Genomic DNA, 25,072 nt, shown 5'->3' with positions numbered 1-25,072 from the left:
TGGGACTATTAGAGGACTTGATTGCTTGATTGACAAAGAGTTGTCCTCTTCTCCAGTTTCTTTGGAGATATGATATCCTCTTTTCTTCATTTTTCTTCAGAACCAAGTGTCCTAACTGAGATTAATAGCATACTCTTAGGGTCTGCCAAGAATTTGGTATATCAGTCCTGGTTGAAAGACTCTGCAAAATTGATAATAGGGCATAGGACATAGGAAGAACAATCCATTATTTCCTAGCCTGGGGAGAGAGAGAAAAAAAGAAAGAAAAAAAAAGTTCTAATTGGTTTCTTGGAATAAACAAATGCTGCAGAAATCCATTGGCTTTATTCGATGTCAACTTTTCTTGCTTATTTCCTGATAGGTGATGTTGTATTTTTCATATGTTTATCAAGTTTGTGTTAAAATCATGCCTGGGAATTTTGTTATAGGTTGTAAGAATTTGAAAAAAGAATCAGTTTAAGCCAAAACTTACCTAGTCCTTTAATTTGTTCATTATTTTGAAGCTCAAAAACAGGACATGAATTCAACTTCCTCTCATCTAGTTGTTATAGTCTGACTCATCAATGATTATCAAGACTGATATTGTTAAAAGGCTATTCTTCATAAATTAGTCTCATACTCCTTTGTGACTATTAAAATTCTCTAACGCAAAACGCAACACCTCTTCTCGTGGAGAATTCCGCCATTTAATTATACTGTGCTCTGTGTAAAAAGCCTTCTTTTAGTCTGACATGAATCTTCTGACCTTCAGAATTGTTCTCCGCAACAATAATGTACATTAAGCATCCATCTTCAAGGGGGACACTCTCCTCGATGAGATTTTCATGCAGAGGTGAGATGTTCTCTTGAATTCTATGGATCAAAAGCTAAATCATCAGCCTAAATATTCAAGAACCCCTTAAGCTGCAATGATTCCTGTTTCATCTTCATTCATTAAGTCATGACATGACCGAGCTATTACTAATCCATCATATTAAATGAGTAAATATTCAATGAACGAAAAACATCACTGAGTCATCGAGGAATGCAGCTGCTATGGTGAACTAATTTTAGTGGGTTCAATCTGGCATGCTTGTCCTGTGGTTAGCGGCCCACAGCTTTGGTTATCAGAGTTTATGATTTTCCTCTCCGTGTTCTGTTCACGTAAGGGGAAGCTGGAAGTGCAGAAAACTGTATTAACCGAAGAAGAAGAAGAACGCGCTATCTGCTATGTTTGCAGGCTTAGCTGATAATTGGCGGTGGTGATATTTGCATCTGCTATTGTGATCCTCAACTTATGATCACAGTTGGGCTCAGAATTTGGGTTGCTAAGAGATGCAGTTGTTAAAGGGATCATCAGAATAACAGAATAACAGAGCTGGAAGGGGGCTTGGAGGTCTTCTAGTCCAACCTTTTGGCACAAAACCCTTACCACTTGAGACAAATGACTGTCCAGTCTTTTCTTGAAAACCTCCAGTGTTGGAGCATTCACAACTTATCGAGGCAAGTTGTTCCACTGATTAATTGTTCTGTCACAAAAATTTTCCTCAGTTCTAGGTTGGGTCTCTCCTTGGTTAGTTTCCATCCCTTGCTTCTTGTCCTGCCTTCAGGTGCTTTGGAGAATAGCTTGACTCCCTCTTCTTTGTGACAATCCCTGAGATATTGGAACATTGCTATCATGTCATCCTTCTTTTCTTTACATCACATGGCCAGATCTGATTTTATAGACTTTTTTACTGTGGTCATTAAGCAAATCACATCATCATAATGCAAGTTTCCCCAACTGACTGAGGTTGTCAGAAACTGGCCCAGAATATTGCAAATTGCCACACACGACCACAAGACACTTCAACCAACATAAATGTGAGCAGGTTGCCAAGTGCCCAGATTGTGATCATGTGATGTGTGATGACCCAGAGTATAACACAAACATAATAAAATCCAAAACGTACATAAATGTCTTTTAATGCCTCCAACTTGGCCCCACTGTTCAATAATTCTCAGCTGGAGATAAAACATACTCAGAAATAGTCTTCAAAAGAAAGCAATACAGTCTGCATTTAATGAGCAGATAGAGGTGAAAATAAAAACCAAACAAACTACAATGATGAAATTTCCACAACGGAACAGAAGAAGTATTTACCAAATTCAAGGAGATAACAAGGCATAGTCTGTTGGAAGGACACCAACCAAGATAACCTCAAACCAAAATAAAACACTCTTTGGTCCTCCTCTGACTGCTCAGTCGGCCTCTGCCCTTCCCCACCCTCCTCCACAACCTCCAGAGCCACACTTCCACTCCGTGTCAGCTGTTCCTCCTCTCCCACTGAGTCAGTCTCCACTAGGGGAGAACAACAAGGGTGGTAGGATGGTTATAACTTCAAGGTCAGGAGATGTCCTTTTTCCAAAGCCATTATAACTTCGAAAAGTCATTAAATGAACAGTTGTGTTGAGGATTACTTGTAGTGTTTTATTTCAAGCAATGGATTTATATCTGGTAATGTGATTTACCATTTATACCTGGTAGCCCTTGTGGACAGCGTGGTGGCCTAGTGGTGAAGACACTTGCCTCCCACTCAGAAGGTTGAGAGTTCAATCCTAGGTAGTGGGAAAGAAAAATATCTGCTGGGAACTCTACATAGGTGTCAAGAAGTGCATCCGGCTAGTAAACTCTCAGCTCTAGCCAGGCACCCCAACTCTACCCCATATTAAGGGATTACATGGTAGTTGAAAGGGAGTGTTTTATATATCTGATGTCTCTTCTAGTTTTCTGCACTTCTGTTATTTTACACAGCATTAGCTCATCTTTGAGTTTCCTACTCTGAATTTGTTCCTATTATGCTTTGATAGTATTTTAGTACTTTATGGTTTAAGCCATGTTCTAGATCAAAATACATGTGTCACAGATTGTATCTGGTTTGCATACAAGTCACATTCCTTCAGGAATGATAAAACCAAGAAACATGAACACTGGAGGTCCATCAAGTAAACAAGAGAAAATATTTTCTAATATTTTGAGCCATATTCTGATAGAAGCAGATATTTTAAAAAAAATTCATCCCCCTTTTTATGATCATGATGGAATTCTTATGGCCTTTTTTTTTTTTTCAAGCTGCCATTACTACATATAGTGCTGAGACCATCTGGAGATGCATCAGAGCACAGATGGAAATCTGTCATCTTGTGCTGCTAGGCAGTCAGCTTTCCAGGGATTGTAACCTATTCTAGAGCAGGCTCATAGACATACTTATTTGCATCATTTTTCTCTGGAAGATATCCATTACATTGCACAGGCCAATCCAATGTTTATTATGGTCTAATAGAGGATAAGGAGGATAGAACAGTTGTCCTTATGCTCAGGTGGCACAGTGGTTCAGCAGTTAAGGCTTGTCTGGGCTTGTCTGCTGGAAAGCCAGCAGCCCAGGTTCAAAATCTGAATGCCACATGATGGAGTGAGCTTCCATCCCTTGCTGCAGCTCCTGCTAACCTAGTAGTTCGAAAGCATGCAAATGGGAGTAGATAAATAGGTACCACTTCAGTGGGAAGTTAACAGTGCTCCATGCTGTTATGCTGGCCATATGACCAAGGAAATGTCTTCGGACAGAGCTGGCTCAATGGCCTTCACATGGAGATGAGCACTGCAATGACCAGCAGAGTAAAATCCTCCGGGACTCCTTTTCCTTTACTTTCTTCTCTTCTATTAGATCAGAATAGAAGTTGGATTCTGTCCAATGTAATATTCCCAGTCTTTCTAGATTATGAAACACGCATCACATTTTGGAATTAACAGGGTTAGGAGAGATAACATAAAGTACTACTACTACAACATCTTAGGCCTCAGCCAAAATTTTTAAAAATTCTTACAGTATCATTTTTTAAAAAGCATTATTTTTTGTCCTTTGTTTCTAGACTGCCAAGAAACTGTTGTTTACAGTAGACTGAATGCAGTGTAATTTAAATGGGGCAACTCCTAGATGACTTTGACTAAATTTACATCATCATTGATCATTTTCATTATCACCTCTAGATAAATCAGTCAGAGCCAGTTTGGCTAAAACTTTGTTCCAAATAAGAACTGAAGAGCCAGTTTTTGTCTAGTAGTTAACAGGCCTGGTTAAAAGACTGGAGACCATGAATTCTAGTCCCACTTTAGGCATGAAAACTGATTGGATGACTTTGAGCCAATCCTCAGGAGACTGAGTACTAGTCCTACCTTAGGCAGAAAGCTAGCTGGGTGACTTTAGGCCAATTTCAGTGAGTTCTCAGTTCTGCTTTAGGCATGAAAGCCTGCTGCGTGACTTTGGACCCCCCTCTCTCTCTCTCTCTCTCTCTCCCCTCTCCCTCTCTCCCTCCCCCCCTCTCTCTGTCTCTGTCTCTGTCTCCCCAGTAAAGGCAGATCCAAATAAATAAATAAATAAAACAAAGTGGGATAACAACAGCAGCTCTTCATTGCTCAAGGACATCACCAATACCTTGTAATCTGACAACTCTAATCTGCATTCAGATTGCTATCTTCATCATTGTCCAACCACTAGATTCCTCTCATTATAATCTAAACATGGGGAAATTTTCCTTTTGAGTTGTGATATGGTTAACCTAGGAAGGGTGTCAGATCTTGAAAGTCATTAAGATGCTGTTCTTTGTGGAAATTAGCAAGACCTTTTCTTTCTGGATACAGAAAGGCATGCATTCATCCTTTTCTCCCAATGTTCATCCTTTCCATATTTTTTTTGTATAAAGAATTTCAGAGCTGCTATTCTTTTTTCTTTCTTTTTATTTTAATCTACAGGAACATCACTGCCTTAGAATTAAGATCCTGGGAGATTGCTACTACTGTGTATCTGGGCTTCCTGAGCCACGGCAGGATCATGCTCACTGTTGCGTTGAGATGGGACTCAGCATGATCAAAACCATCAGGTAACTTGTGTTTGGTTTTATTGCTGCCCTCACACTGTGCTACCATCTGTATTTTTACAGCTCTTAACATGGGACAAGAGAATATTTTGTAGGAACTTTGTCTTACCCACTTAAAAGAAAAAATAACATTTAAGCAGAAACATGGATTAGGATTGTGTACTGAATTCCACAATGGAGTATCTGCCCTGTTGCACTGCATGGTCCTGAATGTTGGGCAGCAACAATAGGGACCGAAAGCTCTCCCCATGCCATGGAAATGCGAAGGCTCTCAGCTCTGAGATTCAGCTGCCAAAAAATGAAAAGGGTGGGTGGTGGTGGTGGAGGAGTTGGAAAGTTCAAGGTTATTCTGTATGTCTCATTAAGAAATTCCAGCTGCAGTTAATTGGTTCTCATGATTAATGAAGTGTAGAAGTGGGAGGAGAGAAGGTGGATTTTGTGTAACTTGTGAAAATGACTTTCACTTTTGGAAATGCCATAGAAATACCAGAGCTGTTCCTAATAAATCAGTTGGAGATTATATTGTCTCAGAGTGACTGGTTACCATGGATAATTTCTGGATGCCTAACGAAGGCTTTGTTGGATATCGGGCATCTCCCTTCTTGACCACATTTTGGTGTGGCACCAATTATAGAGAAGATGAGAGAAGGCCAACTCCCCTTGGTAGGAATGTCCAGAAAGCAGCACCTTCAGAGGTGGTATTCAGCAAGTTCTGATCAGTTCTGGAAAACTGGTAACGGAAATTTTGAGTCGTTCAGAGAACCAGCAAATACCACCTATGACTGGCCCACCCCATCTATTCTCTGCTTCCTGAGTCCCAGCTGATCAGCTGGGTCATCTTTGGTTGCCCTGCACAGGAGAATGGAGCTGGAAAGCAGGTTAGTGGGGTGGGGAGGGAATGGAGATTTTGCAGTATCCTTCCCCTGCCACGCCCACCAAGCCACCCTACACCCACCAAGCCATGCCCACAGAACCAGTAGTAAAATAATTTGAATCCCACCACTGAGCATCTTCCATCTTGGCCAAGACTGCCTACCAACAGGAAGTCAATGGCCAGTGACCTTGCGGGTATCCAAAACAGAGATGGCAAGAGACCATCAACAAAGATATGCAAGCTCCTGGAGGAGGAGGAGGAGGAGGAGGAGGAAAGGAAGGAGGAGGAGGAGGAGGAAGGAAGGAGGAGGAAGGAGGAAAGAAAGAAAGAAAGAAAGAAAGAAGGAAAGAAAGAAAGAAAGAAAGAAAGAAAGAAAGAAAGAAAGAAAGAAAGAAAGAAAGAAAGAAAGAAGACACCCTTCACTCCTCAAAATAAAAGCACGATTTCTGCTTTACATTGTTCTAAGAACTTGCCATGACTACAAAAGGGAATAAAAAATAGCTTTCTAATATGGTCTATAAAAATAATGTTCCATAAATTGTCATTCTATGTATTTATGGCTGATAAAATAAGCCCAATTTTATGTATGTATGTATGTATGTATGTATGTATGTATGTATGTATGTATGTATGGTATTCAGCTTTGTTCAGGTATTTTCCCACGTCATTGTAGTTGTGCTTTTAAAGTTGTAGCAACGTTTCGGCAGAATCTCATCTGCCATCATCAGGCTTCTGTATTGTGTTCGTCTATGTGTGTGTGTGTGTGTGTGTGTGTGTGTGTGTGTGTGTGTGTATGTATGGTATTCAGCTTTATATGTGTGTGTGTGTGTGTGTGTGTTGTGTGTGTGTGTAGGTCTAGGTGTGTTCGGGTCTTTTCCCGTGTAAGATTAAGAGTATCTTGGCGACGTTTCAGCTAGGTCCCACTCGCCATCCTCAGGTTGGTGCTTTCGGCTTCGTGCCAGTGCAAGCAGTGTGTGATCGGAGCTGCCGTCACTCTATAAATACTGGTGGGGGGTCTGGTGTGCTGGGCTGGTTGGCTGCGTTGCTGCCTCTTGATTGGTTGATGGAGTTGATGTTGGTATAATGGGCTGTGTGATGGCCTTGTGAGTTTTGTTGTGGAGATATCCTGGATCTTGTGCTGTAATCTCCTGGGTCGTTTGTTTTGTAGTGATCTTTTTTCCATTAGCCTCCCATGTTTTAATGGCTTGGGTAATGGGTTGTGTGATGGCCTTGCGAGTTCTTTTGTTGTGGTATCCTTGGTCCTGCATTGTAATCTCCTGGGTCGTTTGTGTTTTGATCTCTTTTCCATTAGCCTCCTGTGTTGTAATGGCTTGGGTAACGGGTTTTGTGATGACCTTGTGAGTTTTATTGCTGTGGTATCCTTGGTCTTGTGCTGTGACTTCCTGGGTCATTTGCTATGTTGCAACTTCTTGAGTTCTTGTGGTGTAATTTCCTGAGTTTTCTGATGTGATATCCTGAACAGATGGCTGTGATGTAGCATTCTTGGTTTTGGTCTGGCTTCGAGTTTGGATTCTGGGTCTGTGTTCTTGGCATGTGTCAGCTTGTTTGCTTTTGGGGTCGGGGATGCAACAGCTGGCGAAGCAGCCGTGGTCTGGTTTCTGGACGGTGGTTGTCCTTCGTTTATAGGATGGGTTTGGGCCTGGGTCTGATGAGGGGCATTGGTGGTGGTGTCCCATGTTGTTTTGGGTCTGGTGTTGGTTTTCGTGGCTGGGACTCATTTGTTGGTGAGGGCTAGCTTCCAGATGTCTGGTAGGTGGGAGGTATCATCCCATTTATTCATGTTATGGGGGTGTTTCTCTATTTGAATGGCTTCCCTGATTATTCTCTTACTGGAGTGTTCAGTGTTGGATATTAATTTGGTTCCTTCGAAATTAATTTCATGTCCTGTGGCTTTAAGGTACTGGAAGAGGGAGGAAGTATTTTCTTCTCTTCTGACTGCGTTTTTGTGTTCTGCGATGCGTGCATTTATTCTCCTGTTGGTTTGTCCAATGTATGTGGCTGGGCAATTGTTGCATGGTATTTCATAAACTCCTTGGTTTTCTAGTTGGATCTTGTCTTTGGGGTTTCTTAGGATGTTGGCTATTTTTGGTCAGTGCCGAAGGATGTCCTGATATTGTGTTTGTGGAGAATTCTGCTGATTTTGTCTATGGTGCCTTTGATGTAGGGGAGGAGCGCGATACTGTTGTCTTGTTCTGTGTCTTGGTTTTTGGGGGGTATCTCTCTTCGGATTAGGTTGGTAATTGTGTTTCTTTGGAATCTGTTGGAAATTAATACGTTAGTGAAGGTGTGTAGTTCTGTTCTCAGGTGGTCTTTGTCAGCTAGGCGTTTAGTTCTGGAGATGGTCTTGGCTACGGACTTGATCTGTGCAGGGTGGTGATGGGATTGTGCATTTAGGTAGTGGTTGGTGTGTGTTTTTTTCCGGTAGATGGTGTATCCTAGGGAGCCATTGGGTTTTTTCTGACAAATTAGATATATTAAAACCAGCCTCCTCCAAGGATAATCTCAATTTAACTAATGAGCATCTCAAGGGCCTACTATCCCAAATAAATTTCCTAAATAACCTAGTAATGTGGAGAAAAATTGCATTAAGTTTTAACATTAAAACACTTCTAAAGACATCGATCAAATGAAGGACAATATTTATGTTAATAACATTAACCCCATAGGCATAATGGGATCTTAATACCTCTATTCATATCTGATTCAACTTTCTGAAAGTTTCAGCGTATTTATTTTCACATATTTAGAAATGTTTTGGGGAACATAAAAGTGTTTCATATAATCAGTTTAGAACTGGCAATGGAGGCATCAAAGTGATGGATAGCTTCTGTTTTTTAGGATCAGCACTAAAGGAAAAGTCAAGAAATACATCATAGACTGTGATGACCCGTAGTCTCTCAAAATAACCCAAAACATACATTAAAGTCGGGTAATGCCTTCAACTTAACTTCACTGTTTTATTAGGCACAGTTTAAAGTCACAAAACTAAATAATGAGGCAAAAGGAAACCAAAAACAAACCGCTTTGACAAGAGTTCTGAAGCAAGCCAAGATAATTAATCATACATTCCAGGAAGATAAAGAGGAGAGTCCATGGGAAGACCGCTAACAAAGATAAACCTCTTTCAAAGGAAACACTAAATTTGACTCCAGCAATTCTGACTAGCAGTTACACACTTATATACATAGCTCCCAGCTGCAAGCCACGAGGAGGATTATGGTAATCTCCTCCTGAGTAGACCTCACTTTTCCCTGATCCTCTCCTCCCTGCGTGACCTAGGATGGATAGGGGATGGGCCTGGATCCTCCTCTGACTGCTCAGCCGGCCTCTGCCCTTCCCCAGCTTCCTCCACCACCTCTGGAGCCACACTCCCACTACCTGTTGGCTGTTCCTCCTCTTCCTCAGAGTCAGTCTCCACCAGGGGCATGACACAGACTCTCAATGCCTTGGTATAGCATATTCCAGTGCTGTGACGTGTCTATATTTACCAAGATCAGAGTGTCGGGACAAGAAGTAAAAGATGAATGCTTATCAAAGCAATTCAATTTAGAGTTAAGGATAAATGTCCTGAAAGTGAGAACAATTGATCAGTGGAAGGACTTGCCTTAAGAAGTTGTAGGTCTGTGATGGCAATCCTATGGCATGCGTGCCAGAAGTAGCACGCAGACCCACTTCTGCCTGCACCCAAGAGGTCGCCTGAAAGAGCCCCACTGTGCATGCACACACACAACCCACCTGACAGCTGTTGGGTATCTGGTGCACATGCGCGGGGGCAGGGTTGTGCGAGAGACACGCATGCATGCGTGGAGTCGTGGGGCACACGGGGTGCTCTTGTGGGCATGTGCAGAGATGCATGGTGCATGGGGGGTCTTGCTCCCATGCACAGAGACTCATGGCACACAGGGGGATCACATGCGCGTGCACAGGGGGCTTGGGGGGCCATGTGCATTGCCTTCTGGGTGCTGGCATGCGAAAACATGAGCGTGCATGCAATTTTCAGCAAAAAAAGGTTAGCCACCACTGTTGTAGGTGCTCTATCACTGGAGTTTTTCAAGAGAAGACTGGAGAAGCCATTTGTTCAGAATGGGGTAGGGTCTATTGCCGTGAACATTTGGTTAGGTTAGATAAGACCTGCAAGGTTCCTTCCCAGCCTATTATTCTATGTTCTGTGTTATAACGAGTAAGTTAGAATTAGAATAGCAGAGTTGGAAGGGACCTTGGAGGTCTTCTAGTCCAACTCCCTGCTTGGGTAGGACACTCTGTACCATTTCAGACAAATGGTTGTCCAAGCTTTCCTTAAAAATGTCCCGTGTTGGAGCATTCACAACCTCTGCAGGCAAGTTGTTCCACTGATTCATTGTTTTCACGGTCAGGAAATTTCTCCTTAGTTCTAGGTTGCTTCTCTCCTTGATGGAGTTTCCATCCGTTGCTTTTTGTCCTGCCTTTTGGTGCTTTGGAGAATAGAATAGAATAGAATAGAATAGAATAGAATAGAATAGAATAGAATAGAATAGAATAGAGCAGAGCAGAGCAGAGCAGAGCAGAATTGTTGAATGGTTACAGGAAGTGGGCATGGCTAGTCTAGTGAAGAGAAGGACCAGGGGAGACATGATAACAGTGTTCCAATATTTGAGGGGCTGCAACAGAGAGGAGGAGGGGGTCAAGCTATTTTCTAAAGCACCTAAAGACCAGACAAGGAATAATGCTTGAAAACTGATCAAAGAGAGATTCAACTGGGAAATAAGGAGAAACTTTATGACAGTGAGAACAATCAACCAATGGAACAGAAATTTCCCTCAGAAGTTGTGGGAGCCCCATCACTTGAGCCTTTCAAGAAGAGATTGGACTGCCATCTGTCTGAAATGGTGTAGGGTCTCCCGCTTTTGCAGGGGGTTAGAGTAGATTACCTACAAGGTCCCTTCCAACTCTGATTCTCTGTTATCTGTTGCCTGTCACTGTTCTGATTCTCCAAAACCAAGAAATAGAAATAAAAGGTTTGATTAAATGCTTTTAATTCTGACAGGCCTGGAAACATTGGCACAAAGCAACCAAAACAAAGGCAGCAAAAACCGTTGCTGCTTTCCTGCCTACTACTTAACCCCGACCCCTGCATGCGCCTGCCCCACCCACATGGCTGTTGTACTTCTAGAGAGACCTGAGAGGCCTGGAATCTTTCTGTTGGGCCTAGTTCTTTCTTCTGCTGCCAGCCTGTTCTCCAGCTGATTGTCGGCCAGCTGCTTCTTCTTTGTCCACCTCCCATACTGTGGGAGGTTTTTCATATGTAGGCCTTCCCCCCCGAATGGCAACCCCAAGACGGTCCGCCGGAGGCTTGCTGTTTTGAGGGTTGACAGATGCAACCACCATCTGTCTTCTTGGAAGACAACTTCAGCAGGTAGCCCGAACACTAAATGTAACTCTTGGTTGAAAAATATTGTCCATTCCTTAGATAGTTGTCCATCTTATATATATATATCATGATGGTTCTGTAATTTTAGATCGAATTCTCTCTCTTCTCTGTCTGATGTCTGTCTATCCATCCGTCTATCCATCCATCCATCCACCCATCCATCTAGCCCTAGATGGATGACTGGATAGGTAGATAGATCTCATCTAATTGAATTGAATCTTTTCGTTTTTAGGTACGTTCGGTCAAGAACAAAGCATGATGTGGACATGAGGATTGGCATACACTCTGGATCCGTGCTGTGTGGAGTCCTGGGTCTGCGGAAATGGCAATTTGATGTTTGGTCGTGGGATGTAGACATTGCAAACAAACTTGAGTCAGGTGGAATACCTGGGTAAGTGGAATCTGCTCCAATGACACCATCATGTTCTAGATTTTGAGTCCTACTTTTACAACAGGAATACTGAAATTTGGGCTCTTCCCAGGCCCTGTCTATGTGGAATAAAAACTCCTGCCTCTCTTAGATCTCTTGGTTATAAGCATTGTTTTCTTGGATTTGCTCATCATTCTGATAAGGAAGGGTTTTCTCAATCAAGCTTTATTCCAACAGTGGTCTACAGCAGAAGTCCCTGAACTTAGCAACTTTAAGAATTGTGGACTTCAAATCCCAGGATTGAGGAATGGCTGAGGACTTGTGGGAGTTGAAGTCCACAAGTCTTAAAGGATGGAGAACCTTGATCTACAGCAGTGGTCCCCAACCTTTTTTGTACCAGGGACCAGTTTCAAGCACAAACACTTTTTCAAGGACCGGGGGAGGGGGTGGAGAGAGAAGAATCCGAGTTTGGTGGTTTTGCTTGCAGACGTTTCATTACCTGACTAGGTAACATCTGATGTTGTTACCTAGTCGGGTAATAACGTCTGCCAGCAAACTCCCAAGTTCAGGGAGCCCTCGGCCCTGCCTCCCTCAGCCCCATCCCTCAGGTGTCTCCCTCCCTCCCTCAGGTGTCTGCCTCGTTCCTCTCTCAGTTGCTCTCTCGCTGCTCCACCAGCCCAGGAAGAAACTGCTTCAAAGCCCGGGGGGTGGTGGCTTTCCTGTCGCCGCAGCTCCTCCGAGCGCCCGTTCACCCCCCACCCCCACCCGCCCGCGCGCACGCTGATTCAATCCACAGTGCTCCGTTCTGCCTGCCTGCCTGCCTTCTTCGTTTCGGAGCAGCTTGGCTGATAAAAAGGGCGAATAGTTATTATTCTCAGCCGAAGCTGCTCCCAAACAACCAAACAGGCAGGCAGGCAGAATGGAGCACTGTGGATTGAACCACGCGCGTGGGCGGGGTGGGGGTAAACGGGCGCTTCGGAGGCGCTGCGGAGACAGGAAAAGCCACACCCCCGGCTCCTTTGAAGCAGTTTCTTCCTGGGCTGGTGGAGCAGGGAGAGAGCAACTGAGAGAGAATGAGGCGGGAGGAACCCGAAGCTGCTGAGCCAGAGAGCAGGACAGGCTTCGGTTGCTTCCTCCCTCCCCTTCTCTCATTTGTGTCCTTGATCCCCCGATCCCAGCAGCATTCACCGAAGGCAAAAAAGCCGCCATTTTTTTTTTTTTTTTATTTGCGGCCCGGTACAGAGTGCTCCACGGACCGGGACTGGTCCGCGGCCCGGTGGTTGAGGACCCCTGATCTACAGGGATGGCCTAGTGGTGAAAGTGTTGGACTCATTCTGTGAAAATCCAACTCTCAGGCCTGGAAACTCACTGGGTGACTTGGAGGAAAGTCTTGATGTGTCATTCAGCCCATGCAACTTCTAGTTGCAGGAACATGGGCATCTTATGCAGTGGTGGGATTCAAAAAATTTTACTACCAGTTCTGTGGGCGTGGCTTGGTGGGCGTGGCATAGCTTGGCAGGTGTGGCTAGGCGGGCATGGCAGGGAAAGGATACTCCAACATCACCATTCCCACCCCACTAACCTGCTTTCCAGCTCTGTTCCCCTTTGCAGGGCAACCAAAGAAGACCCAGCCGATCAGCTGGGACTCAATGGGAGGCAGAGAATAGATGGGGGCGGGGCCAGTCAGAGGTGGCATTTGCCAGTTCTCTGAACTACTCAAAATTTCCACTACCGGTTCTCCAGAACTGGTCAGAACCTGCTGAATACCACCTCTGATCTTATGTACGTGGCTTGAAGTTCCTGAGATCTAGCCTCTACATAGCTTCCCTTCTTAAACTTTACAGATAGCTCTTGACTTATGACTCTAACGGAACTTTTCCATTATGGTTGTAAGCTGTGATGGTTCTGATTTTACAACCTGTTTTTGTGGTGTTAAGTGAACGCCTCGATCATTAAATAAACCCATGGAGTGGTGCAGTGGCCTAGTTGTGGAGCTCTTGCTTCACAGTCAGGAGGCTGTGAGCTCGATCCTAGGTAGAGGCAGATATTTATCTCTCTGGGCACAATGAGAATATATCTGCTAAATATAACCCCGTATTGGTAACAGGAAGGGCAAACGGCCAATAAATGCTCAGCTCCATTCAGTTGCCTAGACTCTACCCCAGCATCAGTATTCTACTGGTTCAACCTAGTTCGGGCAAAGCAGTAGTAAAAAAATGCTACGATTTGGCCAAACCGGTAGTAAAAAACAGCTATGGGTTCGGCCAAACTGGTATTTCTTTTTTTCTCTCCTGATGATCAGCTGTTCTGATGATCAGCTGTTCTGGAATCCCCCTCACTGTTTTACTGCTTTGCCCAGGAGGCTTCCCTGAGGCCCAGGAGGCAAAAAAAAACAAACCTGGAGCACAGAGGGGGGGGTGTTGCAAAAATAAGTCACGCCCACTCAGTCACATGGTGATGCCCACCTAGCCACTCCCACCTAGCCATGCCTACAGAACCAGTAGTAAAAATATTTGCATCCCACCCCTGCCTGGCATGTTTGGCATAACCCAGTTTCCAGCCAAAATATTGTAAATTATAATCATGTGACTAAGAATTATAATCATGTGACACTAAGAATGGCCATAAATGTGGACCAGTTACTTAAATACATACACACATACACACATACACACACACACACACACACACACACACACACACACATATCACAGAGGACCATGGATTTATTAAACATCTTTTCTAATCAGGGAAGTCAGTGACTGTCATAGAACGTTTTCATAGAACATCAAAGTTGGATCTTGGAGGTCTTCTAGCCAACCATATCCTCAAGCATAAGACCCTATATCATTTCACACAAATGGCTTTCCAGACTCTTCTTAAAAGCATTTAATGATGGAACACCCACAACTTTTGAAGGCAAGCTGTTCCACTGGTTGATTCACTGTCAGAAAATGTCTTAAGTTCTAGCTTGCTTCTCTCCTTGGTTAGTTTCTGTCCGTTGTTTCTTGTCTTTCCTTTTGGTGTTTTGGAAAATAAGTTGACCCCCTCTTCTTTGTGGCAGGCCCTCAAATATTGGAACACAGCTCTTGCGTCACCTCTACTCTTTTCACTAGAATAGACAACTCCTGCAATTGTTCTTCCCATGTTTTCATATGTCACTCTGGAGAAGACCGCTATGCAATCTATAGTGCAGAGTTTGCAAAATTCTCTTTAAAATCCCATACTCACAGAACCAAAAACACGACTCTGATATAAAATTCATCTGGCTATGCTGCAGGAGTAAATACACAATTTTATAATAATGCTCTGAAGTTACTAGCGTCAAGACATTTGAGTGCTTGATCTTCTGTTCAGGGATATATCCATTTTTCTTTCTGGCATAATTCATAATTCTGGACAAAGCCCTTTATCTCCCTGCTGGCCAGACTCAACTGCATGTCACTGATCTCTGCGTATCAGAAATGTTGCAGTCATCGGAACAAGAATGTCTCGCTGCAAAAGATGCTGATAGCTTAATAACAATACTTACAGCCCAGGCAGAAAACTGCCATATGCTCAAAATTACATAGCCCTCCAGCCCCGTTTCAGCGTTACTGCCGGTAACAATGCAAAAGTGGTTCTTATCTACATAGGATCATAATAAAATCAATAAAAACCACTAATAAAAATAAAATCCAGTTTAATCTAGTGGTTAAGGCACCAGGGTAGACAACAGGAGAAAGTGGGTTGTAGTTCTGCCTTAAGCATGAAAGCCTTCAGTTATTTATAAAAAATAATAAAGGAAGGGTAATTTAAAACAAATAAATTAACAATATTAGAAGATCAACACCAAGTAGGTAGGTCCCATGTCACGATATCTCCTAATGCCAGTTTTTAATCTATTTTCCAAAAGCCATGTTTGGATCACCCTACAGTGTGGTAGAAAATGGTCCCAATCAGTGGTGGGATTCAAATTGTTTTACCATTGATTTGGTGGGCGTGGCTTGGTGGGCGTGGCTTGCCTAACACATGCGTTCAGTTTTCCTCACACCAGGCGAGACCTGCAGAGCCAATCAGCTGAGAGGATAAAGAAAAGAAAAGCGCAGTGGCATGTGGGAGGACCAATCCTGCGTTTTTCTCTCCTTTCTCCTCCGTGAGACATTTTTTCTTCCCCTCAGAGGGATTTTTTTAATACCTGTTCGGCCGAACCAGTCTGAACCGGTAACATAACCACCACCGGTCCCAATCCTAGAAAGGACTCTTCACAACTTTAAAATCCTCTGTTCACAGTCTGGGATCGTATTTGATTTGCAGAAAGTCTACCTACCACAAACGACCACAATGAATACCTCTTCTCTATCCAGGACATGCGCCACTTTTAAAATGTTTTGTTTTGTTTTGTCTTTATGAATTTTTTTTTTTTTTTTTTGGAATAAAGTAAAATTTAAAGAGGAAATAAAATGAAGTGGTTCTTTGATCAGCCCAGGAAGTGCTGAAAGAAAGAAAAACAAACAAACTGCAGAATGTTTCATATTGGCATGTGAGGCATTTTTGCTGTTAAAAAGGAAGAAACTTCAAAAGTTTTCTTACACCATTGTAACAGTGGTAGGATTCAAAAAAATTTACTACCAGTTATGTGGGCATGGCTTGGTGGGTGGGACTTGGTGGGCATAGCAGGAGAAGGATGCTGCAAAATCTCCATTCCCTCCCCACTCCAGGGGAAGGTTAGTGCAAAATCCCATTCCCTCCCCACCCCACTAACCTGCTTTCCAGCTCCGTTCTCCTATGCAGGGCAACAAAAGAAGACCCAGCCGATCAGCTGTGAATTGGGAGGCAGAGAATAGATGGGGGCGGGGCCAGTCAGAGTTGGTATTTGCAATCAGAGTTGGTATTTACTCAAAATGTCCGCTACCGCTTCAACAGGACTGGTCAGAACCTGCTGAATACTAACTATACTGTACTGTACTGCAGTGGTCCCCAACCTTTTTGTACCAGGGACCAGTTTCAAGCACAAACACTTTTTCAAGGACCGGGGGAATCCGAGTTTGCTTGCAGACGTTTCCCATTGTCTTTGCTTGGCAGAAGTTCGAAAAAGGCGATCACATGACCCTGGGACACTATGACCATCCTAAATATGAGCCAGCTGCCATTGTCCAAATTTTGAACGCGCCACCACGGGCATGCTGCAATGGTTATGTGTGAAAAATGGTCATAAGTCACTTTTTTCAGTGCCATTGCAACTCCAAATGGTCACTAAATGAGCGGTTGTAAATTGGGGGCTATCTGTACATAAAGGAATAGAGTAGGCTAGGCTAGGCTAGGCAGAATAGAATAGGAGAGGAGAGAGAATAATAGAATAGAATAGAATAGAATAGAATAGAATAGAATAGAATAGAATAGAATAGGAATAGGAATAGAATAGAATAGAGAATAGAATAGAATAGAACAGAGAATAGAATAGAACAGAGTAGAATAGAACAGAACAGAGTAGATTAGAACAGAGTAGAATAGAATAGAATAGAATAGAATAGAATAGAATAGAATAGAATAGAATAGAATAGAATAGAATAGAATAGAATAGAATAGAATAGAATAGAATAGAATAGAATAGAATAGAATAGAGTAGATTAGAACAGAGTAGAATAGAATAGAATAGAATAGAATAGAATAGAATAGAATAGAACAGAATAGAACAGAACAGAACAGAATAGAATAGAATAGAATAACAGAGTTGGAAGGGACCTTGGAGGTCTTCTAGTCCAACCACCTGCTTAAGCAGAAAACCCTATACCACTTCAGACAAATGGTTATCCAACATCTTTCTAAAACCTTCCAGTGTTGGAGCATCCACAACTTCTGGAGGCAAGTTCCACTGATTAATTGTTCTAACAGTCTGGAAATTCTCCTTAGTTCTAGGTTGCTTCTCTCCTTGATCAGTTTCCACCCATTGCTTCTTGTCCTGCCCTCAGGTGCTTTGGGGAATAGCTTGATTCCCTCTTCTTTGTGGCAGCCCCTGCGATATTGGAACACAATAACCATGGGTATTACTCTACCCATGGATTCATTGGCAGCCAAACATGCGAACCCACTCCTGACAGAACTTGCAAAAGAACTTTTTTCAGCCACAGAAAGCATTTTGCAACATTTTGCCTTGGTGTTCCTCAGAATTGCCCACCTGTGCCTCACTTCCCTCCATTCTGCTCCTTCTTTATACCTCTCTGTGTAGGCGGATCCACATATCCAAGGCGACTTTAGATTGTCTCAACGGGGATTACAAGGTGGAGGAAGGACATGGCAAAGAACGCAATGAATTTTTGAGGAAGCACAACATTGAGACCTACCTGATCAAACAGCCCGAGGAAAGCCTGCTGACTTTACCCGAAGACATTGTCAAAGAGTCTATCCCTTCTTCAGAACGGAGAAACAGCGGAGCGACATTCACGGAAGGATCCTGGAGCCCTGAGCTGCCTTTTGATAACATCGTGGGAAAGCAGCATGTAAGTTTAATGTTCCTCTTTAATATCACCTGCCACCTAGGTTTGACTTCATTTCCATATCCAAGGAAAGACATTTCTACTTAGCTTTTCCACTAAATGACAAGAGCTAATTAAAAACGCTGCCACTGGGCAGAATTAACCTACGTATCCAAACGTCCCTTTTTCTCGGAGTGTTAGTTGAACTGGAAACATAGTAGAGGTCATTGCTCTGTTCCATAGAAAGCACGAAAGGCCTTTCTTTACAGGTGGCAGACACCATCAAAACAAGGTGGCTGAAGACTTGTAATTCCAGACTATGAAATGGGGTGTGCTATAGATTTTAGGCATGTTTTAGGCTTAATATGTTTTTTTACATATGAGAGAGAGAGAGAGAGAGAGAGAGAAAGAGAAAGGAAGAAAGGAAGAAAGAAAGGAAGGAAGGAAGAAGGAAGGAAGGAAGGAAGGAAGGAAGGAAGGAAGGAAGAAAGAAAGAAAGAAAGAAAGAAAGAAAGAAAGAAAGAAAGAAAGAAAGAAAGAAAGAAAGAAAGAAAGAAAGAAAGAAAGAAAGAAAGAAAGAAAGAAAGAAAGAGAGAGGAGGGAGAGAGAGAAAGAGGAAGGAAGGAAGGAAGGAAGGAAGGAAGAAAGAAAGAAAGAAAGAAAGAAAGAAAGAAAGAAAGAAAGAAAGAAAGAAAAAGAAAGAAAGAAAGAAAGAAAGAAAGAAAGAAAGAAAAAGAAAGAAAGAAAGAAAGAAAGAAAGAAAGAAAGAAAGAAAGAAAGAAAGAAAGAAAGAAAGAAAGAAAGAAAGAAAGAAAGAAAGAAAGAAAGAAAGAAAGAAAGAAAGAAAGAAAGAAAGAGGGAGGGAGAGAGAGAGAAAGAGAGAGAGATAAATAGTTAGAGGTGGATAAAAAGAGAGAGATACTTAGATACTTTAGATAGATGATGCATGAGAGAGACAGAAAGGGAAGGGAAGGGAAGGGAAGGGAAGGGAAGGGAAGGGAAGGGAAGGAAGGAAGGAAGGAAGGAAGGAAGGAAGGAAGGAAGGAAGGAAGGAAGGAAGGAAGGAAGGAAGGAAGGAAGGAAGGAAAAAGAAAGATGATGGATGGGTGGACGGGTGGATGGATGGATGGTGAGAAATGGTTAGGTAGATAAATGAAGGATGGATGGATGGTGAAAGATAGAAGGATGATAGATGAATTGATAGAGAGAGAGATATAGAACATGACAGATGGATGGATTGGTAGATGGATGGATGACAAAAGAAGTTTAGGTAGATAGATGATAGATAAATGGATAGAGAGATGGATGGGTGGATAAAAGAGACAGATAGGCAAACAGGCAGGCAGATATGGATGGATCCGGATGGATGGATGGATGGTGAAAGACAGTTAGGAAGATAGATGTTGGATAGCTGGATAGATGGAAAGAGAGGTAGATACCAATTTAAACTCCTAACTATTACTACTACATAAATGTCCTAAAGCCAGCCATAATCTTCCCCCTCTGAAGGCTCTTCAGATAGCAGATGGGAAACTGAATGCTTCCCTGCAATGCAGTAGCATGAAGACCCTCATGGGACTGGGGAGAGACAATTGACAAAACGAGCATCACATTATTGCCTTGCAAACTCCGTCCCTTTCCTACCTGCATTGCAATGTCAACATGCAAGTAAGTAGTCAGGGGAGGCAGCTGCAGCAAAACAGTTTGGCACATTGGTCGTCCCATTTTTTTCTCATCACATTACTACCCATTGCAGTGAATCAAGATTCTCAACCATTTCTAGTAATGAAGACAAATTCTGTTAACAGTATGTAGAATAGGAGAGGGAAAAAAAACAAGCCAATCCCCCACCCCTCATTAAATATAAAAATAAATGCCAGTTTATCCTGGGTTTCCTGGCCTTCACATCAAGCTGATTTTCACCTTTTCCGGAGGTCCATCCAGATTTCTAAAAAGGGCCACCTCTGTGCAAGAAGAAACAAAGAGTTATTGACATGCTCTTGGTCTCTTTACATTCAGAAAATGATTACAGTGAGATAAAAATTAGGTTCCATTTTCCCCGCCTCGTATAGGGATTTATTTACTCGTTACTTCTGTGAAAGAGAGAATTTTGTTTCTTTTCAATCGCTTATGAACCCTTCCTGCCTTTGATTTTGTCAGGTCATGATGCAATGGATTGCTTCATCTGATTTATGTTAGGAACTAAACTGTGATTCGACAGGGAATAAAATACTGGCTGGGTTTGTGCAATATGCTAGAGATGGCTTGTCTGTTACCCCACGGTCCTTAGGATTAGGTTGAGCCCAATCTTGGCGGTCATTCAGAAGTCCTTAAGACTTGCTCTTCTCCCAGGCACAGAGGTCGGGAGGTTAGCTGACTCTGTGAGTTATAGTTATTATTATACATGATATAATTATATTTAATTAATGGTAACATAATTATAATCAATTCATTATAATACAATTATATATTTATTTTCAATGGTTGTTCTCAGCTACTTTCTTTTTTTTTTTTATTTTTGTCGTGCCGTTGTTTATTTTTGTTGCATACTTATAGTAATACTGATATTACTATCTCCATGGGCGACCAGAATCATTTGGGGGAAGTGATCTCAAATGCCGAGTAAATCAGGAGATTCGAGCAGTTCAAATGAATATAAAGATTTACTGGAAGCTTAAGCTCCCTACAAGAATCTGAACGACTAATGGTTAAGGGAAATGAGTGGGAGATAAGGGAGGCCTGGACTTAGCTCTCTTGTGGGCACACAGGGACTCGTGACTTATGATGCATTTGATCCCCTCCCTCCGGCTCAGCCTGGTCATCTCCTAAAATTGAGCAGACATATACACTGAAGTTATTATATGGTTAGCCATACAGTCAGCCACGTGTTTAGACTGGATTTGGCATTTTTGTCCACCTATCGAATCCTTTCCAAAGACCTGGGCTAGGCAAATGTGGATGTTCGATGGTATTATAGATATCGTCACAGGATGTAAGCTGTTCTGAGTAAAGCTGCCTTTTGCAATTGACTAACGATGAATTTATCAATGCCGATGGTGTTCAAGAAGTGATCCAGTTGTTGTTTTTTAATCAGAATAGAGCTGGAAGGGACCTTGGAGATCTTTTGGTCCAACTCCCTGCTCAAGCAAGAGGCCCTATAAGACCCTATACAATTTGAGACAAGTAGTTGTCCAGTCTCTGTTTAAAAGCCTCCAGTGTTGGAGCACCCACCACTTCTGGAGCCAAGCCATTCCACTGATTAATTGTCCTCGCTGTTACCAAGTTTCTCCTTCATTTCAGGTTGCTTCTCTCCATGATTAGTTTCCATCCCTTGTTTCTTGTCGTGTCTTCAAGTGCTTTGGAAAATAAGTTGATCCACTCTTCTTTGTGGTACCCCTCAAAAACTGGAATACTGCTATCATGTCACCCCTAGTTTATTGTTGTTATTATTATTATTATTTAAAATGAGACTGGGTGGTTCGTGTTTTGTCACATTGTGGATATCTAACCTCCCCTTAAAGTTCAGAGTGACTTAGTCACCAAATTAAGCCATAATAGAGTTTCACTGTTTCATCTTCTTTCTTTTAATGAGAGAGGAGTCTGGGCAACTGAATAGAACTGAGCGATTACTGGCCGGATGCCCTTCCCTGTTGCCAATGTGGAGTTTTGTTTAGCAGATATATTCTCATTGTGCCCAGAGAGAGAAATATCTGCCTCTACCTAGGATCAAACTCACAGCCTCCTGATTGTGAGGCGAGAGCTCCACCTCTAGGACACTGCACCACTCTAATAGGGCGTCATTGTTTGGGTACAGCTTATTCCCTAAAATTCAGCGTTTGGGGCTTGTGAATCCAAATTTACAGTTTAGTGTGTTGGGTAACCACAGTTGTTGTGTATACAGGAATCTGTTAACTATCCTCTGTCTACATGGCTTCAAATTGGTTGAAGGACCATGGAATATTTAGACTGGCCTATTTTGGGTGGGAAAATATCTTTGGAATATTTTAGGAAGAGGGTGTGCTCTTTTGAACATCCCTGCTGTCTACTTTTCTGGTATTTCTGGTTGTTTATTAGAAATAAAAATTGGCATTGTAATTTAGAAATTGTATTTCAGCAGGATTTATTCTTCCCTTGTATACTTCCACGCAAATTTTATGCATGCCTATTTGCTAAAAATAAAAATGGGAACACCGTACTATTAAAGTTTGTGGAAATTCTGCTCCCCTTGATGCCAAAATTGGTGTTTAAAATAGCTAAAAATAATACAAAAAAATAGATAGATCAAAAGAGGATTATAATTAAAATAATCACAGAGTTTAAAAAAATAGAATAAAGATATGTTGAACCAAAGGATGACTAAGTTTAAAAAGCAGGTTTCTAAAAGTTACTTGGAGGAAAAAATATAATAGAAAATGGCATTTTCAGGATTGCACAGAGCATTGTTTGCAACCCGATCTTCTAAAGCAAGGGTGTCAAACTCAAGGCCCGGGGGAAGGATCCAGGCCATGGGGTGCTTAGATCTGCCTTGCAGAGCTATCCTGGAAACAGTGAAGGACTGGCCCATGGGGTGCCTCGGCCAGCAAAAACAGAACTCAGGAGGCTGTGTGAGGCCCTTGTGAGCACCGTTTTCGCTGGCAGAGGGTTGCAGAATGCTGTCCCAGCCCAAAACAGAACTCTCAAGGGTCACGTATGGGCCCCCTGAGCTCCATTTTCATTGGCAGAGTGTTGCAGGAGGCCATTGCAGCCGAAAACAGAGCTTGGGAGCCCATTTTCGCTGGGAGAGCACTTGGGCCCCCACAAGCACTCCCAACACAAGTGATGTCATGCTAGCCACGCCAACCCTGGACCTCCGAGGTCAAACACAACCCTGATGTGTCCCTCAATGAAATCGAGTTTGACACCTTTGTTCCAAAGCTTTTGGCTAGATTTATCACCCCTGAGAGTGAATCCAATCGCTGTTTCTTTTTCAATCCTCCATCACTAATTGTAATGGCGGTTGGGTGGGGGGTTAGATAGGATAGAACTTGTAATTTGCATGTAAATGGTTTTATTTATTAATTTAATAAATTTATTTTTTTTAAAAAATTTTTGCAAATAATTCAAAGGGGCAAATTTATCTAATTCTTCTTCCTCCTTTTATTTCCCCCACAACAACCGTGTGAAGTGAGTTGGGCTGAGAGTGAATGACTGGCCCAAGGTCATTCAGCTGGCTTTCATGACTAAGGTAGAACTAAAACTCACATTCCTCCAATGATTGGTCCAAAGTCACCCAGCTGGCTTTCATGCCTAAAGTGGGACTAGAACTCACAGTCCCCCAGGGATTGGCCAAAGGTCAGCCAGCCAGCTTTTGTCCCTAAGACAGACTAGAACTCACAGTCTCCCAGTATCTAGACTGGTGCCTTGATCAGTAGACCACATTTTTATTTATTTATATTTGATTTATTTATTTGATTTGTCAATCACTTACAAGATAACAGATATAAGTATAAACATGAGTAAGAATACAGGAAATAGGTACGAATAAATGGGGACAATAGGACAGGGACGGTAGGCAGGATAGTACACTTATGCACGCCCCTTAATTGGCTCTAGATCCCACATTGGCTCTAGATCCTAGTTTGCTCCTTGGTATCTTTTGAGAGAGATTACAGATTTCACATAGATGAGATTTTGTAGAACTGCAGCCATGCACAATAAAACAAATATGAACTATGTTTAACGCAGCAGAAAATAGCTGCATTTACTATAATAATTGCTAAATTTCACCTTCATATCCTCACAGATATTCTCCTTTTCCTCCCCACAACAACTAAATGACATATTTGGGGTTACATTACGTTCTATACCCACCAACCCTATCCCATCTCAAGGAATTCCAAGCCATCCAATTATTATTTGGGCTTTGCTTAGACCAAGCTAAAATGGAGGTAGATAATTTATAGTTCAGCGTGCTTTAGTAAGCAGGTTTTTTTCACTTAATATGTAATATAAATCAAGCCAGCACATTAAATCAATCTCATTCATTTGTTTGGCCTAACATATGAAAACCCCGGAACTGAGTTTTGTTCATTTGGGTTTAGTCTGTTGTAAAAAACCAGCCATTCATTCCATAAATGTTGCAGCATAAACGGAAGTTTTCAAGCTTCCTCTGGTTGAAAATGGTGTTTTGCTCAGTAACTGAATGGTTCTGGGTCATGTCAAAAAGTAAGAAAAAATGATTTCCCATCTATGTGATGAACTGATAGACCAAATGAAAGCACCTGCTCTCTGGGTTCAAAAAACCCCTCCTGTTCTGTACAATCACTCTCAGATTCCTCCATTATCTTCATTGATGTGCAAACAGATAGAGATAAAAAGATGTTTACGACCATGGTTGGGGAGATTTTTATCTCTGTTATTTTTATCCTAACTGAAGACATCTTCATTGTCCTCATTCTGATGGTCTTCAGATCTTGTCTTGGGAGAGGGAGGGGGAGAGAGAGAAGGGGAGAGATAGTTAGAAGGAGAGAGAAAAAAGGAGAGACAGAGAGAAGGAGAGAAAGAAGTGAAGAGAGAGAAGGGAAGAGGGAGGGAGGGAGAGACAGAGAGAAGAGAGAGAGAGAGAAGGAGGGAGAGAGGAGAGACAGAGAAGGAGAGAGAGAGAGAGAAGGGAGAGAGAGACAGAGAGAAAGAGAGAGAGAGAGAAGGAAGGAGAGATAGAGAGAAGGGGAGAGAGAGAAAGGCAGAGAGAGAAGGAGAGAGGGGGAGAGACAGAAAGAGAGAGAGAAGGGGAGAGAAGGAGGAGGGAGAGAGAGACAGAGAGGAGAGAGAGAGAGAGAGAAGGAGGGAGAGACAGACAAGGAGAGAGAAGGGGAGAGAGAAAGAGAGAGAGGAGAGAGAGAGAAGGAGAGAGATAGAGAGGGAGAGAAGTAGAAAGAAGGAGAGAAGGGGAGAGAGAGAAAGGCAGAGAGAGAGAGAGAGGGGAGAGGAGACAGAAAGAGAGAGAGAGAGGAGGAGGGAGAGAGAGACAGAAAGGAGAGAGAAGGGGAGAGAAGAGAGAGAGAGAGAAGAGA

The 25,072-nt window shown here is 42.5% G+C and overlaps 1 protein-coding gene across 1 annotated transcript in view; it reads left to right on the top strand.

The window, feature by feature from the left end:
- Nucleotides 1-25,072, top strand: part of ADCY8 (adenylate cyclase 8) — a 98,893-nt gene that overhangs the window by 9,472 nt on the left and 64,349 nt on the right. The window contains exons 4-6 of the mRNA XM_087962202.1: nt 4,769-4,896; nt 11,428-11,586; nt 17,774-18,044. Coding sequence (XP_087818328.1) covers nt 4,769-4,896; nt 11,428-11,586; nt 17,774-18,044 — 558 coding nt within the window. The remainder of the gene's footprint in view (nt 1-4,768; nt 4,897-11,427; nt 11,587-17,773; nt 18,045-25,072) is intronic.

This window comes from Notechis scutatus, chromosome 3 (assembly GCF_049901735.1).
Source record: "Notechis scutatus isolate UNSWTSFEM ecotype Mainland chromosome 3, rNotScu1.2, whole genome shotgun sequence".
NCBI classification, from domain to species: Eukaryota; Metazoa; Chordata; class Lepidosauria; order Squamata; family Elapidae; genus Notechis; species Notechis scutatus.
This window is presented reverse-complemented; position numbering and strand designations above follow the sequence as displayed.